Source organism: Vipera berus (assembly GCF_964194415.1).
Source record: "Vipera berus genome assembly, chromosome: 1".
Lineage (NCBI taxonomy): Eukaryota > Metazoa > Chordata > Lepidosauria > Squamata > Viperidae > Vipera > Vipera berus.
The window spans coordinates 179,173,001-179,190,936 of NC_138202.1; the positions used below are offsets into that span (position 1 = coordinate 179,173,001).

At 41.2% G+C, this 17,936-nt stretch overlaps 1 protein-coding gene across 1 annotated transcript in view; it reads right to left on the reverse strand.

Moving 5' to 3' along the window:
• LOC308667492 (putative malate dehydrogenase 1B) overlaps positions 1–17,936 on the reverse strand; it is a gene marked incomplete at its 5' end in the record, with an annotated part of 40,063 nt that overhangs the window by 9,581 nt on the left and 12,546 nt on the right. Inside the window, 3 exons of the mRNA XM_081326741.1 lie at positions 9,631–9,687; positions 15,907–15,958; positions 16,665–16,804. Of these exons, the coding sequence (XP_081182867.1) occupies positions 9,631–9,687; positions 15,907–15,958; positions 16,665–16,804 (249 nt within the window). The remainder of the gene's footprint in view (positions 1–9,630; positions 9,688–15,906; positions 15,959–16,664; positions 16,805–17,936) is intronic.

The window sequence follows — 17,936 nt, forward strand, 5'->3', positions numbered from 1 at the left end:
TCAAGTCCCTCCAATCAGAAATCTATAGAGGATATGCTGCAAAGGGAAAGATCTAACTCAAATTCTTTTAAAGATCTACATGCCCTTTTGCAAAACTTACACGAGGTAATGGCCAAAAATCATGAGGAGATGAAGAGAGAAATAGGCCAAATAAGAAACGACACTGGTGAATTAAAGGGGAAAATCCAAGCGATAGATGATAAATTTGAAGGGATTCAACAACAATTAGTCAAAAATGAACAAAGACTTCAAGATATGGAAGCTAGAATGGAAAAAGAGGAAAAGAGAGTAGATGATTTAAATGAAACACTTCTTCAGGCTAATAAGGAGTTAGAGACAACAGTCATTTTTCTGGAAGCAGAAAAGGCTGCTCATTATTTACGCTTCCAAAATGTTCAAGAAAAAAGAGGGGAAGATTTGTTGGTCATGATGGCAGAACTGATGGCAAAGGCACTCGGTGTAGGGAAGGAGGAAATGCTGGCGGAAATTGATGAAACATACAGGGTTCAAACTAATTATGCGAGAAGGCACAACCTCCCAAAAGAAGTACATGTAAGGCTAGTTAAAAAATCAATTCGGGATGAGCTTCTGCATAGATCTAGAGAGGAACCATTAGAATTTCGGGGCCAACCAATTACCATCCTTAAACAGATACCTAAAAGGATGAGGGATCTGAGACGTGGCTATCAATTCTTAACATCTAAATTAATTAGGGAAAATGTAAACTTTAGATGGCTAACTCCAGAGGGTATTCTAGTCACGTGGCAGGATAGAAGGCATAGACTGGACACGATAGAGAAGGCAGAAGATTTTTACAAACTCCACTTCCATAGCCAAGAGGAAGCAGATTTAGAAGATCAAGATGGAAGGGAGGTAAGAGAAAGAGATACAATACGAGTAGTAATGGATGGGAAGGTCTTAGCAACAGAGGATAGAAGGAACAAATCTGGAGAGTTAACAGAGAAACATGGAGCCAGAGACAAGGAAGAGAGAGAGCCCCGAATCACGAGATCTACAAAAACCAGAAATAAGTAAGATGAAGGGAGGTGAGTGTAGTATTATGTCTGTGAATATTAATGGACTGAATTCGCCAGTGAAAAGGCGGAAATTTTTTAATAGGCTTATTCACCAACAATTGGATATCGTTGCAATACAAGAAGTCCATATAAAGGAACAACAAAAATATTTGTTAGTACAACCAAAAATAGGGAATCTATTCGTTTCCTTAGACCGACACAAGAAAAAGAGAGGAGTGGCATTATATGTAAACCCAAAATTGATAGCAAAACAAATCTATAATGATAAAGAGGGTAGAATACTGATAGTCGAGGTTGTAATAAATCATAGGAAGGTCATGATGGTAGAGATATATGCTCCAAATCATAACCAAGAACAATTTTTTAAAACACTTCACAATAAGATATGTAGCATTGATTATGAGGAGATCTGCTTAATAGGAGATTTTAATGCTATCCTAGATATAAATTTGGATTATATGGGTAAGACGCTTAGGAAAAAGAAGAGAAGAACTCTACCGAGATCTTTTCTCAACTTGGCTAATGACCTAAATATCCAAGATGTCTGGAGGGAAAGAAATCGTAAGGCTAGACAATATACATACTACTCCAATCGACATAACTCATGGTCTAGAATAGACATGGTATGGATGACGAAAGAAATTAGTTCTGAAATAGACGAGGTGCATATAGCGACAGGTACTTGGGCAGATCACAATCCTATTAAACTTAGCTGGAAAGGCTCCAAAAAAATACCCAGATGGACGCTACAAAGAGCAATCTTAAAAGAAGACGAATTTAAATCTAAGATGGAGAGGGAACTAAGTTTTTTCTTTAAGGAAAATAAAGCTATAGACACCTCAGTACAAAACAATTGGGATACAGCCAAGGCAATGATGAGAGGGGTAGTGAGGGCATATATGGTATACAAAAACAAGGGGAAAAGACAACAACGGGAAAGATTAGAAGGGGAATATAAGAGTTTAGAAGTTATACTCCAACAAGATCCACAAAAAGAGAATATCAAACAATCTATGGACTTGATTAAACACAAGCTTAATATTTTAGACAAAGAGAAATTAGCACAACAACTGAGAAACACGAAACAAATTTTTTTGAAAATGCAAATAAACCGGGCCGTTGGCTCACATATAAATTGGGAAAACAAAAGGGAAAAAACTGGATTCGCGAACTACGAGATGAGGAAGGGAGAATATTCCACCAGGAAGAGAAAAAAAAAATCATAGCCCAGGAATTTTATGAGCGTTTATACAAAGAAGATAGCCAGGCAAGTGTGGAGAAAATGGAGGAATATTTTCAAAAAGCCAAACTACCCAAGGTCACAGAAGATACCAGAAATATGCTAAACGAGGAAATTCGGCTATCTGAGGTGATAAAAGCTATCAATGCACAAAAGAATAATAAAGCATCGGCCCCTGACGGTCTTCCATCAGAAATCTATAAAGAACTACAAAATATCTTAGCACAACCCCTAGTGGAGGTATTTAACGCAGTATTAGAAGGCGCAAGAACGCCTAAATCTTGGTCGGAGGCAAACATAGCCCTTATCCCGAAAGATAATACGGACCATACATTAATCCAAAATTATAGACCCATATCACTTCTTAATTCGGACTATAAGATATTTACATCAATTATAGCGGAACGATTGAAACGATTTCTGAACGATTTCATACACGTAGACCAGAATGGCTTTCTCGCTAAGAGACACACTAAGCACAACATTAGAATAATATTAGATACGTTGGAGTACTATGAATTACATAGTGGACAACAGATGGCATTACTTTTTTTAGACGCCCAAAAGGCATTTGACAATGTTAAATGGTCTTTTTTGCACCAACAACTTAGCTTCATGAATATGGGTGAAAAATTTATAAATATAATTAGGGCAATTTATGACAACCAGGAAGCAAAAATAATTATTAATGGGGAAGCATCTAGGAAGTTTCAAATTCAAAAGGGAACACGGCAAGGCTGCCCCTTATCACCATTGCTGTTTATATTGACACTTGAAGTATTAACGAGAATTATAAGAAACGACCCAAAGATAAAAGGATTAACCATTAAAAAGGAAACCTTTAAACTTCAAGCATTCGCGGACGATCTGGTTTTTATTATGGAGGATCCATGTCAGACGGGACCAAATCTATTGGAAGAACTATCTAAATATGGTGAGGTTGCCGGACTGCGAATAAACAGAAATAAGACCAAGATGATTGTCAAAAATATGACTAATAAACAAAAAGAAAATCTGGCTGGAATCATGGATATAGAAATAGTCAAGAAAATAAAATATCTAGGGATTAATATTACGGCTAGATGCACCTCACTCAAAAAAGATAATTATGATAATGTAGTGAATCAAATAAAAGGTGATCTGGAAAGATGGGGAAATCTAAAACTCTCATTATTGGGAAGAATCGCTGTCATTAAGATGAATATTCTGCCTAAAATCCTGTTTCTGTTTCAGAATATCCCAATACAACTCGATTCTAAGTTTTTTCGAAATTTGAATAAATTATCATTAAATTTTGTTTGGCAGGGGAAAAAACCAAGAATTAAATTGAAATATTTACAGGACACGAAGGAAAATGGGGGTTTTGGATTGCCAGAGTGGGAATTATATTACCACGCCGCGGCTCTGAGTTGGATTAGAGAATGGGTAATTTTGAGAAATAGAAGACTATTAACTTTAGAGGGTCACGATTTGCAATATGGCTGGCATGCTTTCCTATGGACGGAGAAACAAGGTCTTTTCTCACATTTTCAAAAACATCGGATCAGGCAATCGTTACTTAATACCTGGAAAAAAATTAGATCTCACAATTACACTAAAGTACCGGTCTGGCTATCCACCCTTGAAGCGATTGTGTACCCAAATCTATTTGATTTGGGTAACATAATTTCATACAAGGATATTCTGAATGAGGAGGGGGAATTGAAACTTAGGAATGAACTAGAATTACAAGGTATAAAACTCGATTGGTGGGCCTACTTACAAATCCAATCAAGATTTAGGAAGGATAAAAAAGAATGGGGGATATATACCTCTGAAACAGCATTGGACAAAATATTATTGGGCCCAGACTCCAAACAAATAAAGAATTTATATAAATTGCTTTTGGGATATAAGCTGTTTGAAGAGCAAGTGAAGGATCCCATGTTGATTTGGGCTAACAATTTAGGACATAACATTGACTTAGGTACTTGGCAAACAATTTGGGACAGAAATAAAAGGATAACACTGGCCTCATCGTATAAAGAAAATTTATTTAAAATGTTTTATCGATGGCATCTTCCCCCAGCCCGTCTAGCAAAAATGTATACAACAGCATCTCCCAAATGTTGGAAGTGCTCTGAAGAGATAGGCACATACTTCCATACATGGTGGTCTTGCAGTAAAACACAAAAATTTTGGAGAATGATTTGGATTTGGCTGAAAGAAATATTAAAACAAGATATTGAGTTTAGTCCAGAACTTTTCTTGTTGGGAATTACGAAAGAGAAATATCCTAAAGATGTGCTATATTTAACGATCCATATTATCACAGCAGCTAGAATGTCATTTGCGCAAAAATGGAAAAAGAATGAGATCCCAGGAGAAAAAGAGGTTATTAGGAAAATTTGGGATTGCGCAGAAATGGACAAACTAACTTTGGAACTAAAGAATAAAGTTCAATCAGACTATTATAGAATTTGGAACAAATTGTATCTTTGGAGGGATAAAAAGAAAGGTCTCTAATAGGTCTTACAGACTAGCTCATTGTCTTAAATATTCTGTTATTTCACTGATTTGTAACTTAAGTGTATTTAAGTGTATCTTTGATGTACATATATACATGTATATATATATATTTGAACATTGTAGACAAGAAGGTTTGTCAGCCCGCTGGTACTGTGTCCAATGTTTTTAAACAATAAACTTAATAAAAAATATAAAAATAAAAAAAATAAAAAAAAGAAAGGCTGAGCGCCAAAGAATTGAAGCCTTTGAGCTATGGTGCTGGAGAAGACTCCTGCGAGTCCCTTGGACTGCAAGGCGATCAAACCAGTCAGTCCTAGAGGAGATCAACCCTGACTGCTCTTTAGAAGGCCAGATCCTGAAGCTAAAACTCAAATCCTTTGGCCACCTAATGAGAAGGAAGGACTCACTGGAGAAGAGCTTAATGCTGGGAAAGATTGAGGGCAATAGAAGAAGGGGACGACAGAGAATGAGGTGGCTGGATGGAGTCACTGAAGCAGTAGGCGTGAGCTTAAATGGACTCCAGAAGATGGTAGAGGACAGAAAGGCCTGGAGGAATGTTGTCCATAGGGTCACGATGGGTCGGACACGACTTCGCAACTAACAACAACAACAGAATCAAGCTCACATGAAGTGTTAATACTACTTTATAATACCTTGGTAAGACCACATTTGGGATATTGCATCCAGTTTTGGTTGCCACAATTTAAAAAAGATGTTGAGACTCTATAAAATATGCAGAGAAGAACAACAAAGATAATTGGGGAATGAAAGCTAAAACATATGAAGAATGGTTTCAACAACTCACCTTCGTAATTAATTTATTAAGGGGACAGTTCGACAAGTTGATGGCTGATCAAGTGGCAACTAAATTACGGTATGCTAGACATAATACTTTTTGCAAAGCCAATAAACCAGGTAGATGGTTAGCTTATTTGTTAAGGAAGAAGCAAAGGGCTTCTAATATAGATAGAATAGAACATAAGGGTAAGGTAGTGTATCAGCAGAGTCTTATTAAGAAGACTTTTGTTGATTTTTACTCTAAGTTATATGCTAGAGATAAGATTAGTGAGGCAGATATTGATGTATATTTGATGAATGCTAATATTCCTGTTCTTACACAAGAACAAAAGGAAGAGATGAATCAATTGATAACTGAGGAAGAAATTTTTTCAGCAATTAAACAATTGAAAGTGGGTAAGGCGCCAGGTACGGATGGATTGACTGCTGTGTATTATAAAAATTTACAGTTAGAGATGGTAAAGCCATTAAGAGAATTGTTTCAGACAATTCAAATGGGAGGAGGGGTGCCCCCGACCTGGAAAACTGCTTTTATTTCTCTGATTCCGAAGGAAGACCAGGATGTCACCCAAGCAAAAAATTATAGGCCAATATCACTTTTCAATACGGACTACAAGATATTTGCTAAGGTTTTAGCTAATAGATTAATGAGGGTATTGCAACAAGTAATTCATGGTGACCAAACTGGGTTTATAAGTGGTAGACAAATGAAGAACAATGTGAGGCATATAGTTGATTTGTTGGAATTTTTGGAAAGAAACAATCAGATCCCTGCAGCGTTGATCTTCTTGGATGCTGAAAAAGCCTTTGATCAATTGGATTGGCAATTTTTGTTGAAAGTATTAGATAAAATGAATTTTGGGGATAAATTTTTACAACCAATTAGGGCACTATATCAAAAGCAAACAGCCCGTATAATAGTTAATAATAGTCTGATGGAAGTATGTAACATTGAAAAGGGCACAAGGCAGGAGTGCCCGTTGTCACCTTTACTATTTGTTTTAACATTGGAGATATTATTGATTAAAATACGGGACTCGGAAAAAATTAGGGGAATTCAAATAAGAGATCAGGATTACAGACTGAGGGCGTTTGCAGATGATCTGGTTGTTACGGTAACTCAGCCTGAAGATTCAGTTGTAGAACTGATGGAGATAATAATGCAATATGGGAAAGTTTCTGGATTCAAGGTTAACATACAAAAAACTAAAATGTTGTCTAAGAATATGACAGTATCACAAAAGGCTGTTTTAGAAGAGCTAATGGGATTTGAAATTGTTAAAAGGGTTAAATATTTGGGGATATATTTGTCACCCTCAAATGTAAAGCTATATAAAAATAATTATGAAAAGTTATGGGAAAAGTTCAAAAAGAATTGGATAGCTGGAAAAAACTACAATTATCTTTATTGGGAAGAATTGCAGCAGTGAAAATGAATGTTTTGCCGAAATTTTTATTTTTATTTCAAATGATACCTATTCTTAAAAAGGATTCAAACTTGGAGGAATGGCAAAAGGGTATTAATAAATTTGTCTGGGCAGGGAAAAGGCCACGAGTTAAATTTAAGATTATGCAGGATATGCGTCAGAGAGGTGGTCTTAAAATGCCTAATCTTAAACTATACTATGAAGCTGCTGCTTTGTCAGCGATAAGTGATTGGATTAATTTAACACAAGTGAGATTATTAAATCTTGAAGGCCATGATTTGTTATTTGGTTGGCATGCATATTTATTGTATGATAAGAAGGTGGATAATGTGTTCAAGGTACATATTTTAAGACATGCTCTGTTGCGAGTTTGGAAAAAGTATAGACATAAGTTAAATTGTAAGATACCTATATGGGCAATACCGAAACACGCAATAGAAAATATAAGTGTTGGGTTTAAACATGATGTGACTACATATAAGGAAATTTAAAGTTTGGAAAGGAATGTATGGCATTTGAAGCCGTATAATATTTTAAGAGAAGAAAAGATTGTACAAACTTGGTTTCAGTATGGGCAATTATGGGCCAGGTGGAAAGAAGACCAGAAAATTGGTTTTTCAATGACTGATGAAAATCTGGTAAAGCAAATTAGAGATCAAGGTCAAGCACATATTAAAAGGATATATCTTGCATTGATAGAAATTGATTCAGAGACAGAACTTGTTAAAGATTGTATGATAAAGTGGGCTCAGAATTTTCAAGAAGTCATTACAATGGATATTTGGGAAAAGATTTGGGTGAGAAATGTAAAATTTACACAAGCTCAAAACTTAAGAGAGAACTTTTATAAAATGTTTTATAGGTGGCACTTAGATCCTAAAAAATTAGCAAGTATGTATCCGAACTGCCAGCCTAAATGTTGGAGGTGTGGTGGTGAAGATGCAATGTATTTTCATATATGGTGGACCTGTAAAAAGGTTAAAGCTTTTTGGATTAAAATCTGGTGGAATATGCAAAAGATATTTAAGAAAAGGATAAAGTTTTGTCCGCAATTGTTTTTACTGGGTATTATTACTGATACTACTGTTGTGGACACTAAGTTGATGTTGAATTTAATTACGGCAGCAAGACTTTTAGTAGGGCAATATTGGAAGAAGGAAGAACTGCCGACTATAGAAGAATGGACTTTAAAAGTTTCCAACCTGGCGGAAATGGCAAAGATTTCAGCGTACTTGAAAGACCATTCGCAACAGAGATATGTTGTGGAGTGGAAAAAATGGATTGATTATATTCAGAATAAATATGGGACTAAAAAGTTTCATTTAGCATTTGAATAAGTATTGACGTGATATTTATATTGCTTGTAGTTATTTTATAAGAGTTAAAGTGCGATAGATTTAATAGCTTATTGTTGTTTGCATAAGGTAGATTATGATTGTTTGTATTTTTATACCCTGTATTTAGCTCTGGGAAGTCGGGGAGGGGGGAGGGGGAAGGGAGGGAGGGGTTGGGGAGAGGGGAGGGGGTTGGGAGGGGTTTTGTTTGGTTAAAAAAATGTATTGTAAAACTTTTCAATAAAAAAAAAATAAGTCATGGATACTCCATCACTGGAGGCTTTTAAGAAGAGATTGTTATACCTTTTGCCAGAAATGGTATAGGGTTTCCTGCTTGAACAGAGGGTATGTTACAGGCATGTCAAACTCGCAATGTCACGTGATGTCGCGCAATGTGTCAGGGCTTTTTCCCCATTGCCGGCAATGGGATTGGCGCGGTATCGGTGTGATGCATCCGGCCCACAGGCTGGCAGTTGACATGCCTGGACTAGAAGATCTCTAAGGTCCCTTCCAACTGTTATTCTGTTAAAAATACATATGCATTGCATGCACACACATACAGAGTAATTTGCAGCAAACCTATGCAAAGTAAGAATAAAGTTGTTAATTGCAGGATGCATAAAACTGGGAAGGTAGACAAACAGAGGTATAGATTTTGGGAAGAAATAGAGAAACTGAACGCTGAGCTTGTCAATCGGAAGGTCGGCAGTTTGGCGGGTCGAATCCTGAGTGCTGCGTAACAGAGTGAGCGCCTGTTACTCATCCCAGCTTCTGCCAACCTAGCAGTTCGAAAGCATGTAAAAATGTAAGTAGAAAAATAGGGACCACTACGGTGGGAAGGTTCCGTGCGCCTTTGGCGTCTAGTCATGCCGGCCACATGACCACGGAGACGTGCTCGCACAAGCGCTGGCTCTTCGGCTTTGAAACGGAGATGAGCACCGGCCCCTAGAGTTGGAAACGACTAGCACGCATGTGCAGGGGAACCTTTACCTTTTACCAGTGCTTTTTTTGTAAAAGAAAAAGGTGCCGGAACTCACACATGTTATACAACCTGCCTTGCCTACCCTATAAGGTTCCATCCAAAAAAGGTGCCGGAACTCCGTTCTGAGCGTTCTATGAAAAAAAAAGCCCTGCCTTTTACTATCATTTCTTTAAAACTCTGTATTATTAACATTTTTAGTATTTTATTTTTGTTTTAATTTTGTAAAATAAAAGAATGTGTAGGGGATGATAATAATTATTTTTAATTGCAGTTTTTAATATATTAAAACATTTCTTTGCCTTACCGTCATTTACTTCAAAGTCTTCCTCTTCTTCTACATCACGATATATCGCATGGACGTCTGTAAGAAATAATATTTGTGTTGTCCATTTAACTATACTCATTCTATTAATATGAAGATAAATAAAACACACATTGTCAATTGGCCATAACAAACTGAGTTATCATATCTATATTTTAAAGACTAGCAGAATCCAAAAAATAAGCTAGTTAAAATGTTATTGTTATTACTGTTTGAAGTTAAAATTGCATTGTTATATCCATGTGTCTGAAAGTTGCTCCATGAAATTTGATTTGTATAGACATCTATAGATTTATATTGTAAATTAGGGATGTATAAATTCAAAATGTCAAGGGCTAAACTCCAAAGGTAGCAGAGCTGTTTTTTATTTATTTCTATTTCATTTTCTATTTTTTCCCCACAGAAACAAATTACCAAACTCTCCAATTTAGGAACATAGCTGCAATTTTTGTTAAAGAATCAAGAAAAAGCCAAGGAACAAACTCTTATTTCAAGCAGGACAGCAGTCAGATGAAGCAGCTGGCATAACAGTGATTGATACAGTATTTTATGTATTTATTTATTTTATTGAATTTGTATACCGCCCTATTCCCGTAGGACTCAGGGCGGTTTACAGGGCAGTTAAAACCATGAAATACAAAAAATTTAAATCAATTAAAACAATTAAATTAAATTCAAGCCCCAAGAGTAAATCTAAAACCCAGTTAAATTAACAACCCCACAGTCTGGACCAAACAGATCAAAGAGCCAAGTTTTCAGGTCCCGGCGAAATGAGCGAAGGTCGGGGGCAGTCCTAAGTTCCGTGGGTAGTTGGTTCCATAGGGCAGGCGCACCCACAGAGAACGCCCTTCCCCTGGCAATAACCCGCTGGCATTCATTAACCGGCAGTACCCTGAGAAGGCCCTCCCTGTGGGGGCGCACAGGACGATGGGAAGATGATGCCGGCAGCAGGTGTTCCCTTAGATAGTCCATTTAGGGCTTTATAGGTCATTACCAGCACCTTGAATGTCACCCGGAGGGCAACCGGAAGCCAATGTAGCTCACGGAGAAGAGGTGTTACACGGGAGTATTGGGAAGCTCCCATCAAAACTCGTGCGGCTGAATTCTGCACCAGTTGAAGCTTTCGGGTGGTCCTCAAGGGTAGCCCCATGTATTTTATTTATTTATTTATTTATTTAGTTGCATTTGTATACCGCCCTTTCCCTGAGGACTCAGGGCGGTTTACAGGGAATTAAAAATCAAAACATACAAAAGTTAAAACCAATTAAAAAGCATTAAATTCACCCTGTACACTAAAAACCCCAGTTAAAATTTTCTCCTCAGCCTGGGCCCGAGAGCTCAAAGAGCCAGGTCTTCAGGCCCCGGCGGAATGATCGGAGGTCGGGAGCAGTCCTCAGCTCCACCGGCAGCTGGTTCCAGAGGGCAGGCGCTCCCACTGAGAAGGCCCTATCCCTGGGTGTCACCCGCCGGCAATCTCTCACCGGCGGAACCCTGAGCAGACCCTCCCTGTGGGAGCGCACTGGGTGAAGGGCGTTTGATGCCGGCAGCAGGTGTTCCCTCAAATAACCCGGACCCAGGCCATGTAGGGCTTTATAGGTAATAACCAGCACCTTGAATTTCACCCGGAGGGCAACCGGAAGCCAATGCAGCTCGCGGAGTAGAGGTGTTACATGGGAGTATCGGGAAACCCCCATTACAACTCGCGCGGCCGCATTCTGCACCAGTTGAAGCCTCCGAGTGGTCTTCAAGGGCAGCCCCATGTAGAGAGCGTTACAGTAGTCCAAACGGGAGGTCACAAGCGCATGAGTGACTGTGCGTAGGGCGTCTCGGTCCAGATAGGGACGCAACTGGCGCACCAGGCGAACCTGTGCAAAAGCCCCCCTGGTCACGGCTCCTATGTGATCTTCAAAATTGAGCCGTGAATCCAGGAGGACGCCCAAGTTGCGAGCCCTTTCAACGGGGGGTAACACCTCACCCCCCATCATTAGAGGTGGAATAACTTGGTTAACCCGAGACGCCGATATGCACAGCCACTCAGTCTTGGCGGGATTGAGACGAAGCCTGTTTCTCCCCATCCAGACCTGAACCGCCTCCAGGCACCGGGACATCAAGGAGAGGGCATCAGTGGGTTGGTTCGGGGTGGAAAGAAAAAGTTGGGTATCATCAGCGTACTGGTGATTCCCCACCCCAAAACCACGAATGATCTCGCCCAGCGGCTTCATATAGATGTTGAACAGGAGAGGCGAGAGAACCGACCCCTGAGGGACTCCACAAATGAGAGACCTCGGGGCGGATCTCTGCCCTCCTGTCAACACCGACTGCGAGCGGCCCTGGAGGTAGGAGGAGAACCACCGTAGAACGGTGCCTCCCACTCCCAACCCCCTGAGACGCCGCAGCAGGATACCATGGTCGATGGTATCGAAAGCCGCTGAGAGATCTAATAGGACCAGGACAGAGGAGCAACCCCTGTCCCTAGCCCTCCAGAGATCATTCACCAGCGCGACCAATGCCGTCTCCGTGCTGTGTCCGGGCCTGAAGCCCGATTGGTACGGGTCCAGATAATCAGTTTCCTCCAGGAACAGAGGGAGCTGATGCGCCACCACACTCTCAACAACCTTCGCCAGAAAGCGAAGGTTGGAGACTGGACGATAGTTGTTTAAAACAGCCGGGTCCAAAGCAGGCTTCTTGAGGAGGGGTCTCACCACCGCCTCCTTCAAGGCGGCAGGGAAGACACCCTCCTTCAAAGAAGCAGTTATTACTGCATGGAACCAGCCTCGTGTTCCCTCCCGAGCCGCATAAGCTAGCCAGGAGGGGCACGGATCCAACAAACAGGTGGTGGAGCTCAGTCTCCCCATGATCCTGTCCACATCATCAGGGGAAACAGGGTCGAACTCAGTCCAGATAACATGCTCAAGACCGCCTGATTCCTCCACATCAGACTCTGCCCAGTCAGAGTCCAAGCCGGTCCGGATCCGAGCGATTTTGTCCGTCAGATGATGACTGAACTCCTCGGCTCGTCCCTGCAAGGGATCCTCCCTCACCTCCTGGTTAAGGAGGGAGCGAGTCACCCTAAACAGGGCGGCCGGGCGATTATCTGCGGACGCGACAAGGGCGGCAAAGTAGTTAGACTTCGCCGTCCTTATCGCCGCAAGATAAGACCTTATAAAGGTTCTTAACTGCAATCGGTCGGATTCGGATCGGCTGGATCTCCAACCGCTCTCTAGACCTCGTCTCCGACGCTTCATCTCCCGAAGCTCCACCGAGAACCATGGAGCCCAACGGGATCTGCGCCGAGTCAGAGGTCGCATGGGTACAACACAGTCAAGTGCCCTGGTGGCAGCCGTTTCCCAGCCCTCCACCAGAGCATCGACTGGGCTGTGGGTAAGGGTGATAGGTATCGGCCCAAGCGCCCTCTGGAACCGGTCCGGGTCCATTAGGCGCCTGGGGCGGAACCACCTGGTCGGTTCCGCCGCCCAGCGGCGGGGGATGGCATGACGGAAAACCAGCCTCAGGAGGTGATGATCTGACCATGACAGAGGGGTGATGGACGGAGAACCCCCTCCCAGATCATCCAACCACTGTCCAGACAGGAACACCAGGTCGAGAGTATGATCCCCCTCGTGAGTAGGGCCCTCAATAACCTGGGTCAGGCCCATGGCTGTCATGGAAGCCATGAACTCCCGAGCTAACTCCGACGACCCCCCCAGTGATGGCAGGTTGAAGTCACCCAGGACTATAAGCCTGGGGAACTCCACCGCCAACCCTGAGAGGGTGTCGAGCAGCTCAGGCAGGGCTGTTGCCACACAGCTGGGCGCCAGGTATGTGAGCAACAAGCCCAACTGAACCCGAGGACCACATCTCAAGAGGAGGGATTCACTCCCGGCCATCTGGACAATGGTGGCCTCCCGGGGACACAAAGTCTCCCGAATAACCACTGCCACCCCACCACCCCTGCCCTGAGCCCGTGGCTGGTGCAGCACCCGGAAACCTGGCGGGCATAACTCGGTGAGAGGCACCCCTCCCTCCGAACCCAACCAAGTTTCCGTGATGCACGCTAGATCCGCACATTCCTCCTCGATCAGATCACGGATGAGGGGAGCTTTGTTAACTACGGATCTAGCGTTAAAATAGACCAACCTGAGCTCAGGGGCCTGATCACCCTCATCCCCGGGTAGGAGGGTGCTAACCGGAGGGTCGGAGCGCGCCACCGCTCGGAGATAGCGGGGGCGCGATCCCAGATGTTGATATGGCCCTCCGCGCAAACACCTGCTGCCATTCCCTATCGCCGTGGGGATTTGAAGCCCCACCCCCACATTCCCAGAACCAGCAGCCACCTCCCCCGACCCCGTCCCGTCAGGACCTCTAACAGGACCAGACTGAGTGCCGGTTAAAGATTCCCTCCCTACCCCCCCCTCCCTCCCCCTCCCTAACCTCTTAAAATAACCGGCTAAAAATTTTATCAGGGGCCTCTTAGCATGTCTTGACTCGAGGCCCCTATCTAAGCCCAGCCACCTCTCGGAATCCCAAAGCTTGGTATCGTCATTAAGGGGAGTATGGAAACAGGCGACAGGTCGCGCCCATGAGGCAGGAACTGCCCTAAGGGCATACAAGTCCGCTTGTAGAGGGCATTGCAGTAGTCTAACCGGGAGGTCACGAGCGCATGAGTGACTGTACGTAGAGCATCTCGGTCCAGATAGGGACGCAACTGGCGCACCAGGCGAATCTGGGCAAAAGCCCCCCTGGCCACGGCTCCTATATGATCTTCCAAACTGAGCCGTAAATCCAGGAGGACGCCCAAGTTGTGAGCCCTTTCAACGGGGGGTAATACCTCATCCCCTATTGTTAATGATGGAGAAGGCTGGTCAGCCCGAGATGCCGGTATGAACAGCCACTCAGTCTTGTCAGGATTGAGACAAAGCCTGTTTCTCCCCATCCAAACCTGGACCGCCTCCAGGCAATGGGACATCACGGTGAGGGCATCACTGGGTTGGTTCTGGGTGGAAAGAAAAAGTTAGGTATCATCAGCGTACTGGTGATACCCCACCCCGAAACCACGAATGAGCTCACCCAGCAGCTTCATGTAGATGTTGAACAGGAGGGGAGAGAGGACCGACCCCTGAGGGACTCCACAAACGAGAGATCTCGGGGTGGACCTCTGTCCTCCCGTCAACACCGACTGCGAGTGGCCCAGGAGGTAGGAGGAGAACCACTGTAAAACAGTGCCCCCCACTCCCAGCACCCTGAGACGCCGCAGTAGGATACCATGGTCGATGGTATCAAAAGCTGCTGAGAGGTCTAATAGGACTAGGACAGAGGAACAACCCCTGTCCCAAGCCGCATTTATCAGCAAGGATCCTAAGTTTTCAGTATTTTTAAAATAATTGTTTTGAAAACTTCACCAGAAATAATTCTTAACTCTTCCTTCCCTCATATTCCACTACCGTATTTTCTGGCGTATAAGACGACCCCCTACATTTCCTGTTAAATTATAGGGTTTGGGCTATACTCGCTGTATAAGACTACCCCTCTTCCAATGCACACCAAATAAAAATTAAAAAAACATCAGATTTGATTTTAATATGGTAATTTTAATTCAAATGCTTATGACATGCAGGTACTTAGTAGGAAAACTGTCACTTATAAACATAAGGCTGTTTGTCATCAAACATGTAAACATAAAACAGTGCAAGTGGATTAAACTTTTCCTAATTCACTCTAAAGCTTTCCCAAATGGGAGATCCGCTCCAGGTTTTCCAGCCAGCCCGCCCAGTTCCTGAGTCAAATGTGTCCTTAGAGCTAAGCAGCTGCTCTGGCTGCTGCATTCCCCACCTGCCTTTCAAGTTGGGATAGACTGCAGCTGCTCTTCAACTTTAGAAGGAAAGACGCCCAGACCCCAGCCTGTAAAAAATCACAGACTGCGGCTTCTTCTCCAATTGGTCCCGCTTTCCCTGCGCAGACCAAATGGGAGATCCGCTCCAGGTTTTCCAGCCAGCCCTGTCCCTAAAGTTTCAGCATCCGGCGTATAAGACGACCCCTGATTTTTGAGAAGATTTTCATGGGTTAAAAAGTCGTCTTATACGCCAGAAAATACGGTAACTTCATAACTTTAAGCAAACTACCACTGAGAAAATACTAGTAGTAATTACAGCAACAGTGGGGAAAAAATGTTAACTCCAGAGGGCACTCTACTATATAAGTAGTTGTTTATACTCCCTGTCCCACAACAATCAGTATTAAAAACTTGCTACTGATATTTACCTCTTCTCTGTGGATTCAGTTCTGCTACTTCACCTAAGGCAACTTGTTTTTCCTGAATAGAAAAAAACTGTATCAATTGGAGGTGATTTATAATAACACTGATAAGAAGACTTTCAATTAATAAAGACTTTTCATTAATACAGCTACTTGTATATAATGTGTTACTCCTACAATAATGTGTTACTCCTAAACAATTAATCTGTTAATATCATAAGTAGATTTGATTTTAACGGAAATTATAATTTCCACAAAATAATGTAATTTTTATTTTTATAATGATTTTTGCTAATTTTTATGTTCATAAAAATTTTTTATCAGATACACCACTTGTTGCCATTGCCCACTGATGATGTAAAAACCTTCAGCTTGTCTTTTTGAATTCACATTATCAATAAATTTATAAAAGCTGTCAATTATTTCATGCATCATGCCCTATTATGTACATATTCTTTTTTCCATTGTCCAAAATAAACAGCTAACAAACCATCAAGAAAATAATTGTAATATAATAATTTAATAATTTTCAAATTAATTTTAATGTTTAAATTTCAATTTCAATGATAAAAAAGAACTAGACACTAGACTCTAAATGACTAAGTGTGTCATTTGCAGATAAGGCTCACTTTGTAGAACAGCTATAATATCTTGACGAAAACTTTCTAGGTTATCCAAACTAAAAGGACAAATTATATGAATAATTTGATATGAAAAATACAAATATGAAAAAATGAATATATACATAAACAATATGATTTTACCCGAATGAGATCACAGGCCAGGATCAGAAGATACGATTGAGTTTTTTCATTAATTCCTATTTCTGTATAGATCTCCCAGCTGCCATTCTCAAACCTTATGGGCATTGAATAGACAATCCCCTCAGGTAGTCCAAATTGACCTAAGGAACAGAAATAATTGACTTCAAAAATATAAAACACACAAATAATAAATCCATAATATGCAGATATTTTTTCTATGCCATTTGAGCATCACAAGAATATGATGCACATCCCTCCGTTCTAATTCTAAAAAAATAAAACAGAATGACTAGAACTGACTTTTAGCAATAAATACTCCTCTCTGGTCTAGGAATTACTCCCATTGCTATGATGGAGAGAGAACTGTTCTAATCACTATAATTTAGGTTTAAACTACATTTTCTAGACATGGCCACTAGCAGAGGTATAATCTAGAAGATATTACAATATTTTACAGATCTAAAGAGAAGTTATTAATTTGGTAAATAAAACTGTATTAAATCTTACTGATGCATGATTTCTTAGAAATCCATCTGAGAAAAAACCAAAAGAGCACCATTATTATCGTTAATAATAAATGTCAATTGTTATTATTTCTAACTGTACCAAGTTGTTCATTAAAAAAACCCTAAGTTCTCATTTTGCTTGAGGATCACACACACTACTCCCCTAAAATAGGGATTGATTATAAATGTTGGGAAGAGACTGATCGTTATAATAAATATATATAAGTTATACATAAATGAACAAATATGAAATATACGTGCAGGCCAGACGGCCAGATTAATTTGATGCCAAACCTATATGCAGATCCATAGAACAACTCTTACATATCCAAAAATACAATATCGGAGAAGCAGTTGCCCTATTATAACAAAGAAGAGTAGCACATGTCTACTTCTATGCACACGTCTACTTCTATGTAAAATAAAATAAACAATGGACAAAGACAGAAACATTTATGACGATTACATCTAATGTTCCTATTTCAGTTAGATTTCTAAACTGAGATTCAGAGAATTGGCTCCTGTTTAAAGTAGATCCTGCAAACTCACGGGATAAAACCAGTTTAGTGTTGCAGAGGGTATTAGTCCCAGTCCTGTTTTGGACACAAAGCCAGCTGGATTTCCTTGATGCTTAGCCCTAAGGAAGCAGGCAATGGCAAATCACGTCTGAAAACCTGGTAAGAAAACTGCAGGAACTAGACTAGGAAGTTTCCAGGAATCAAAACTGACTCGAAGGCACAAAATCATCACCCTGATAGCATTAATT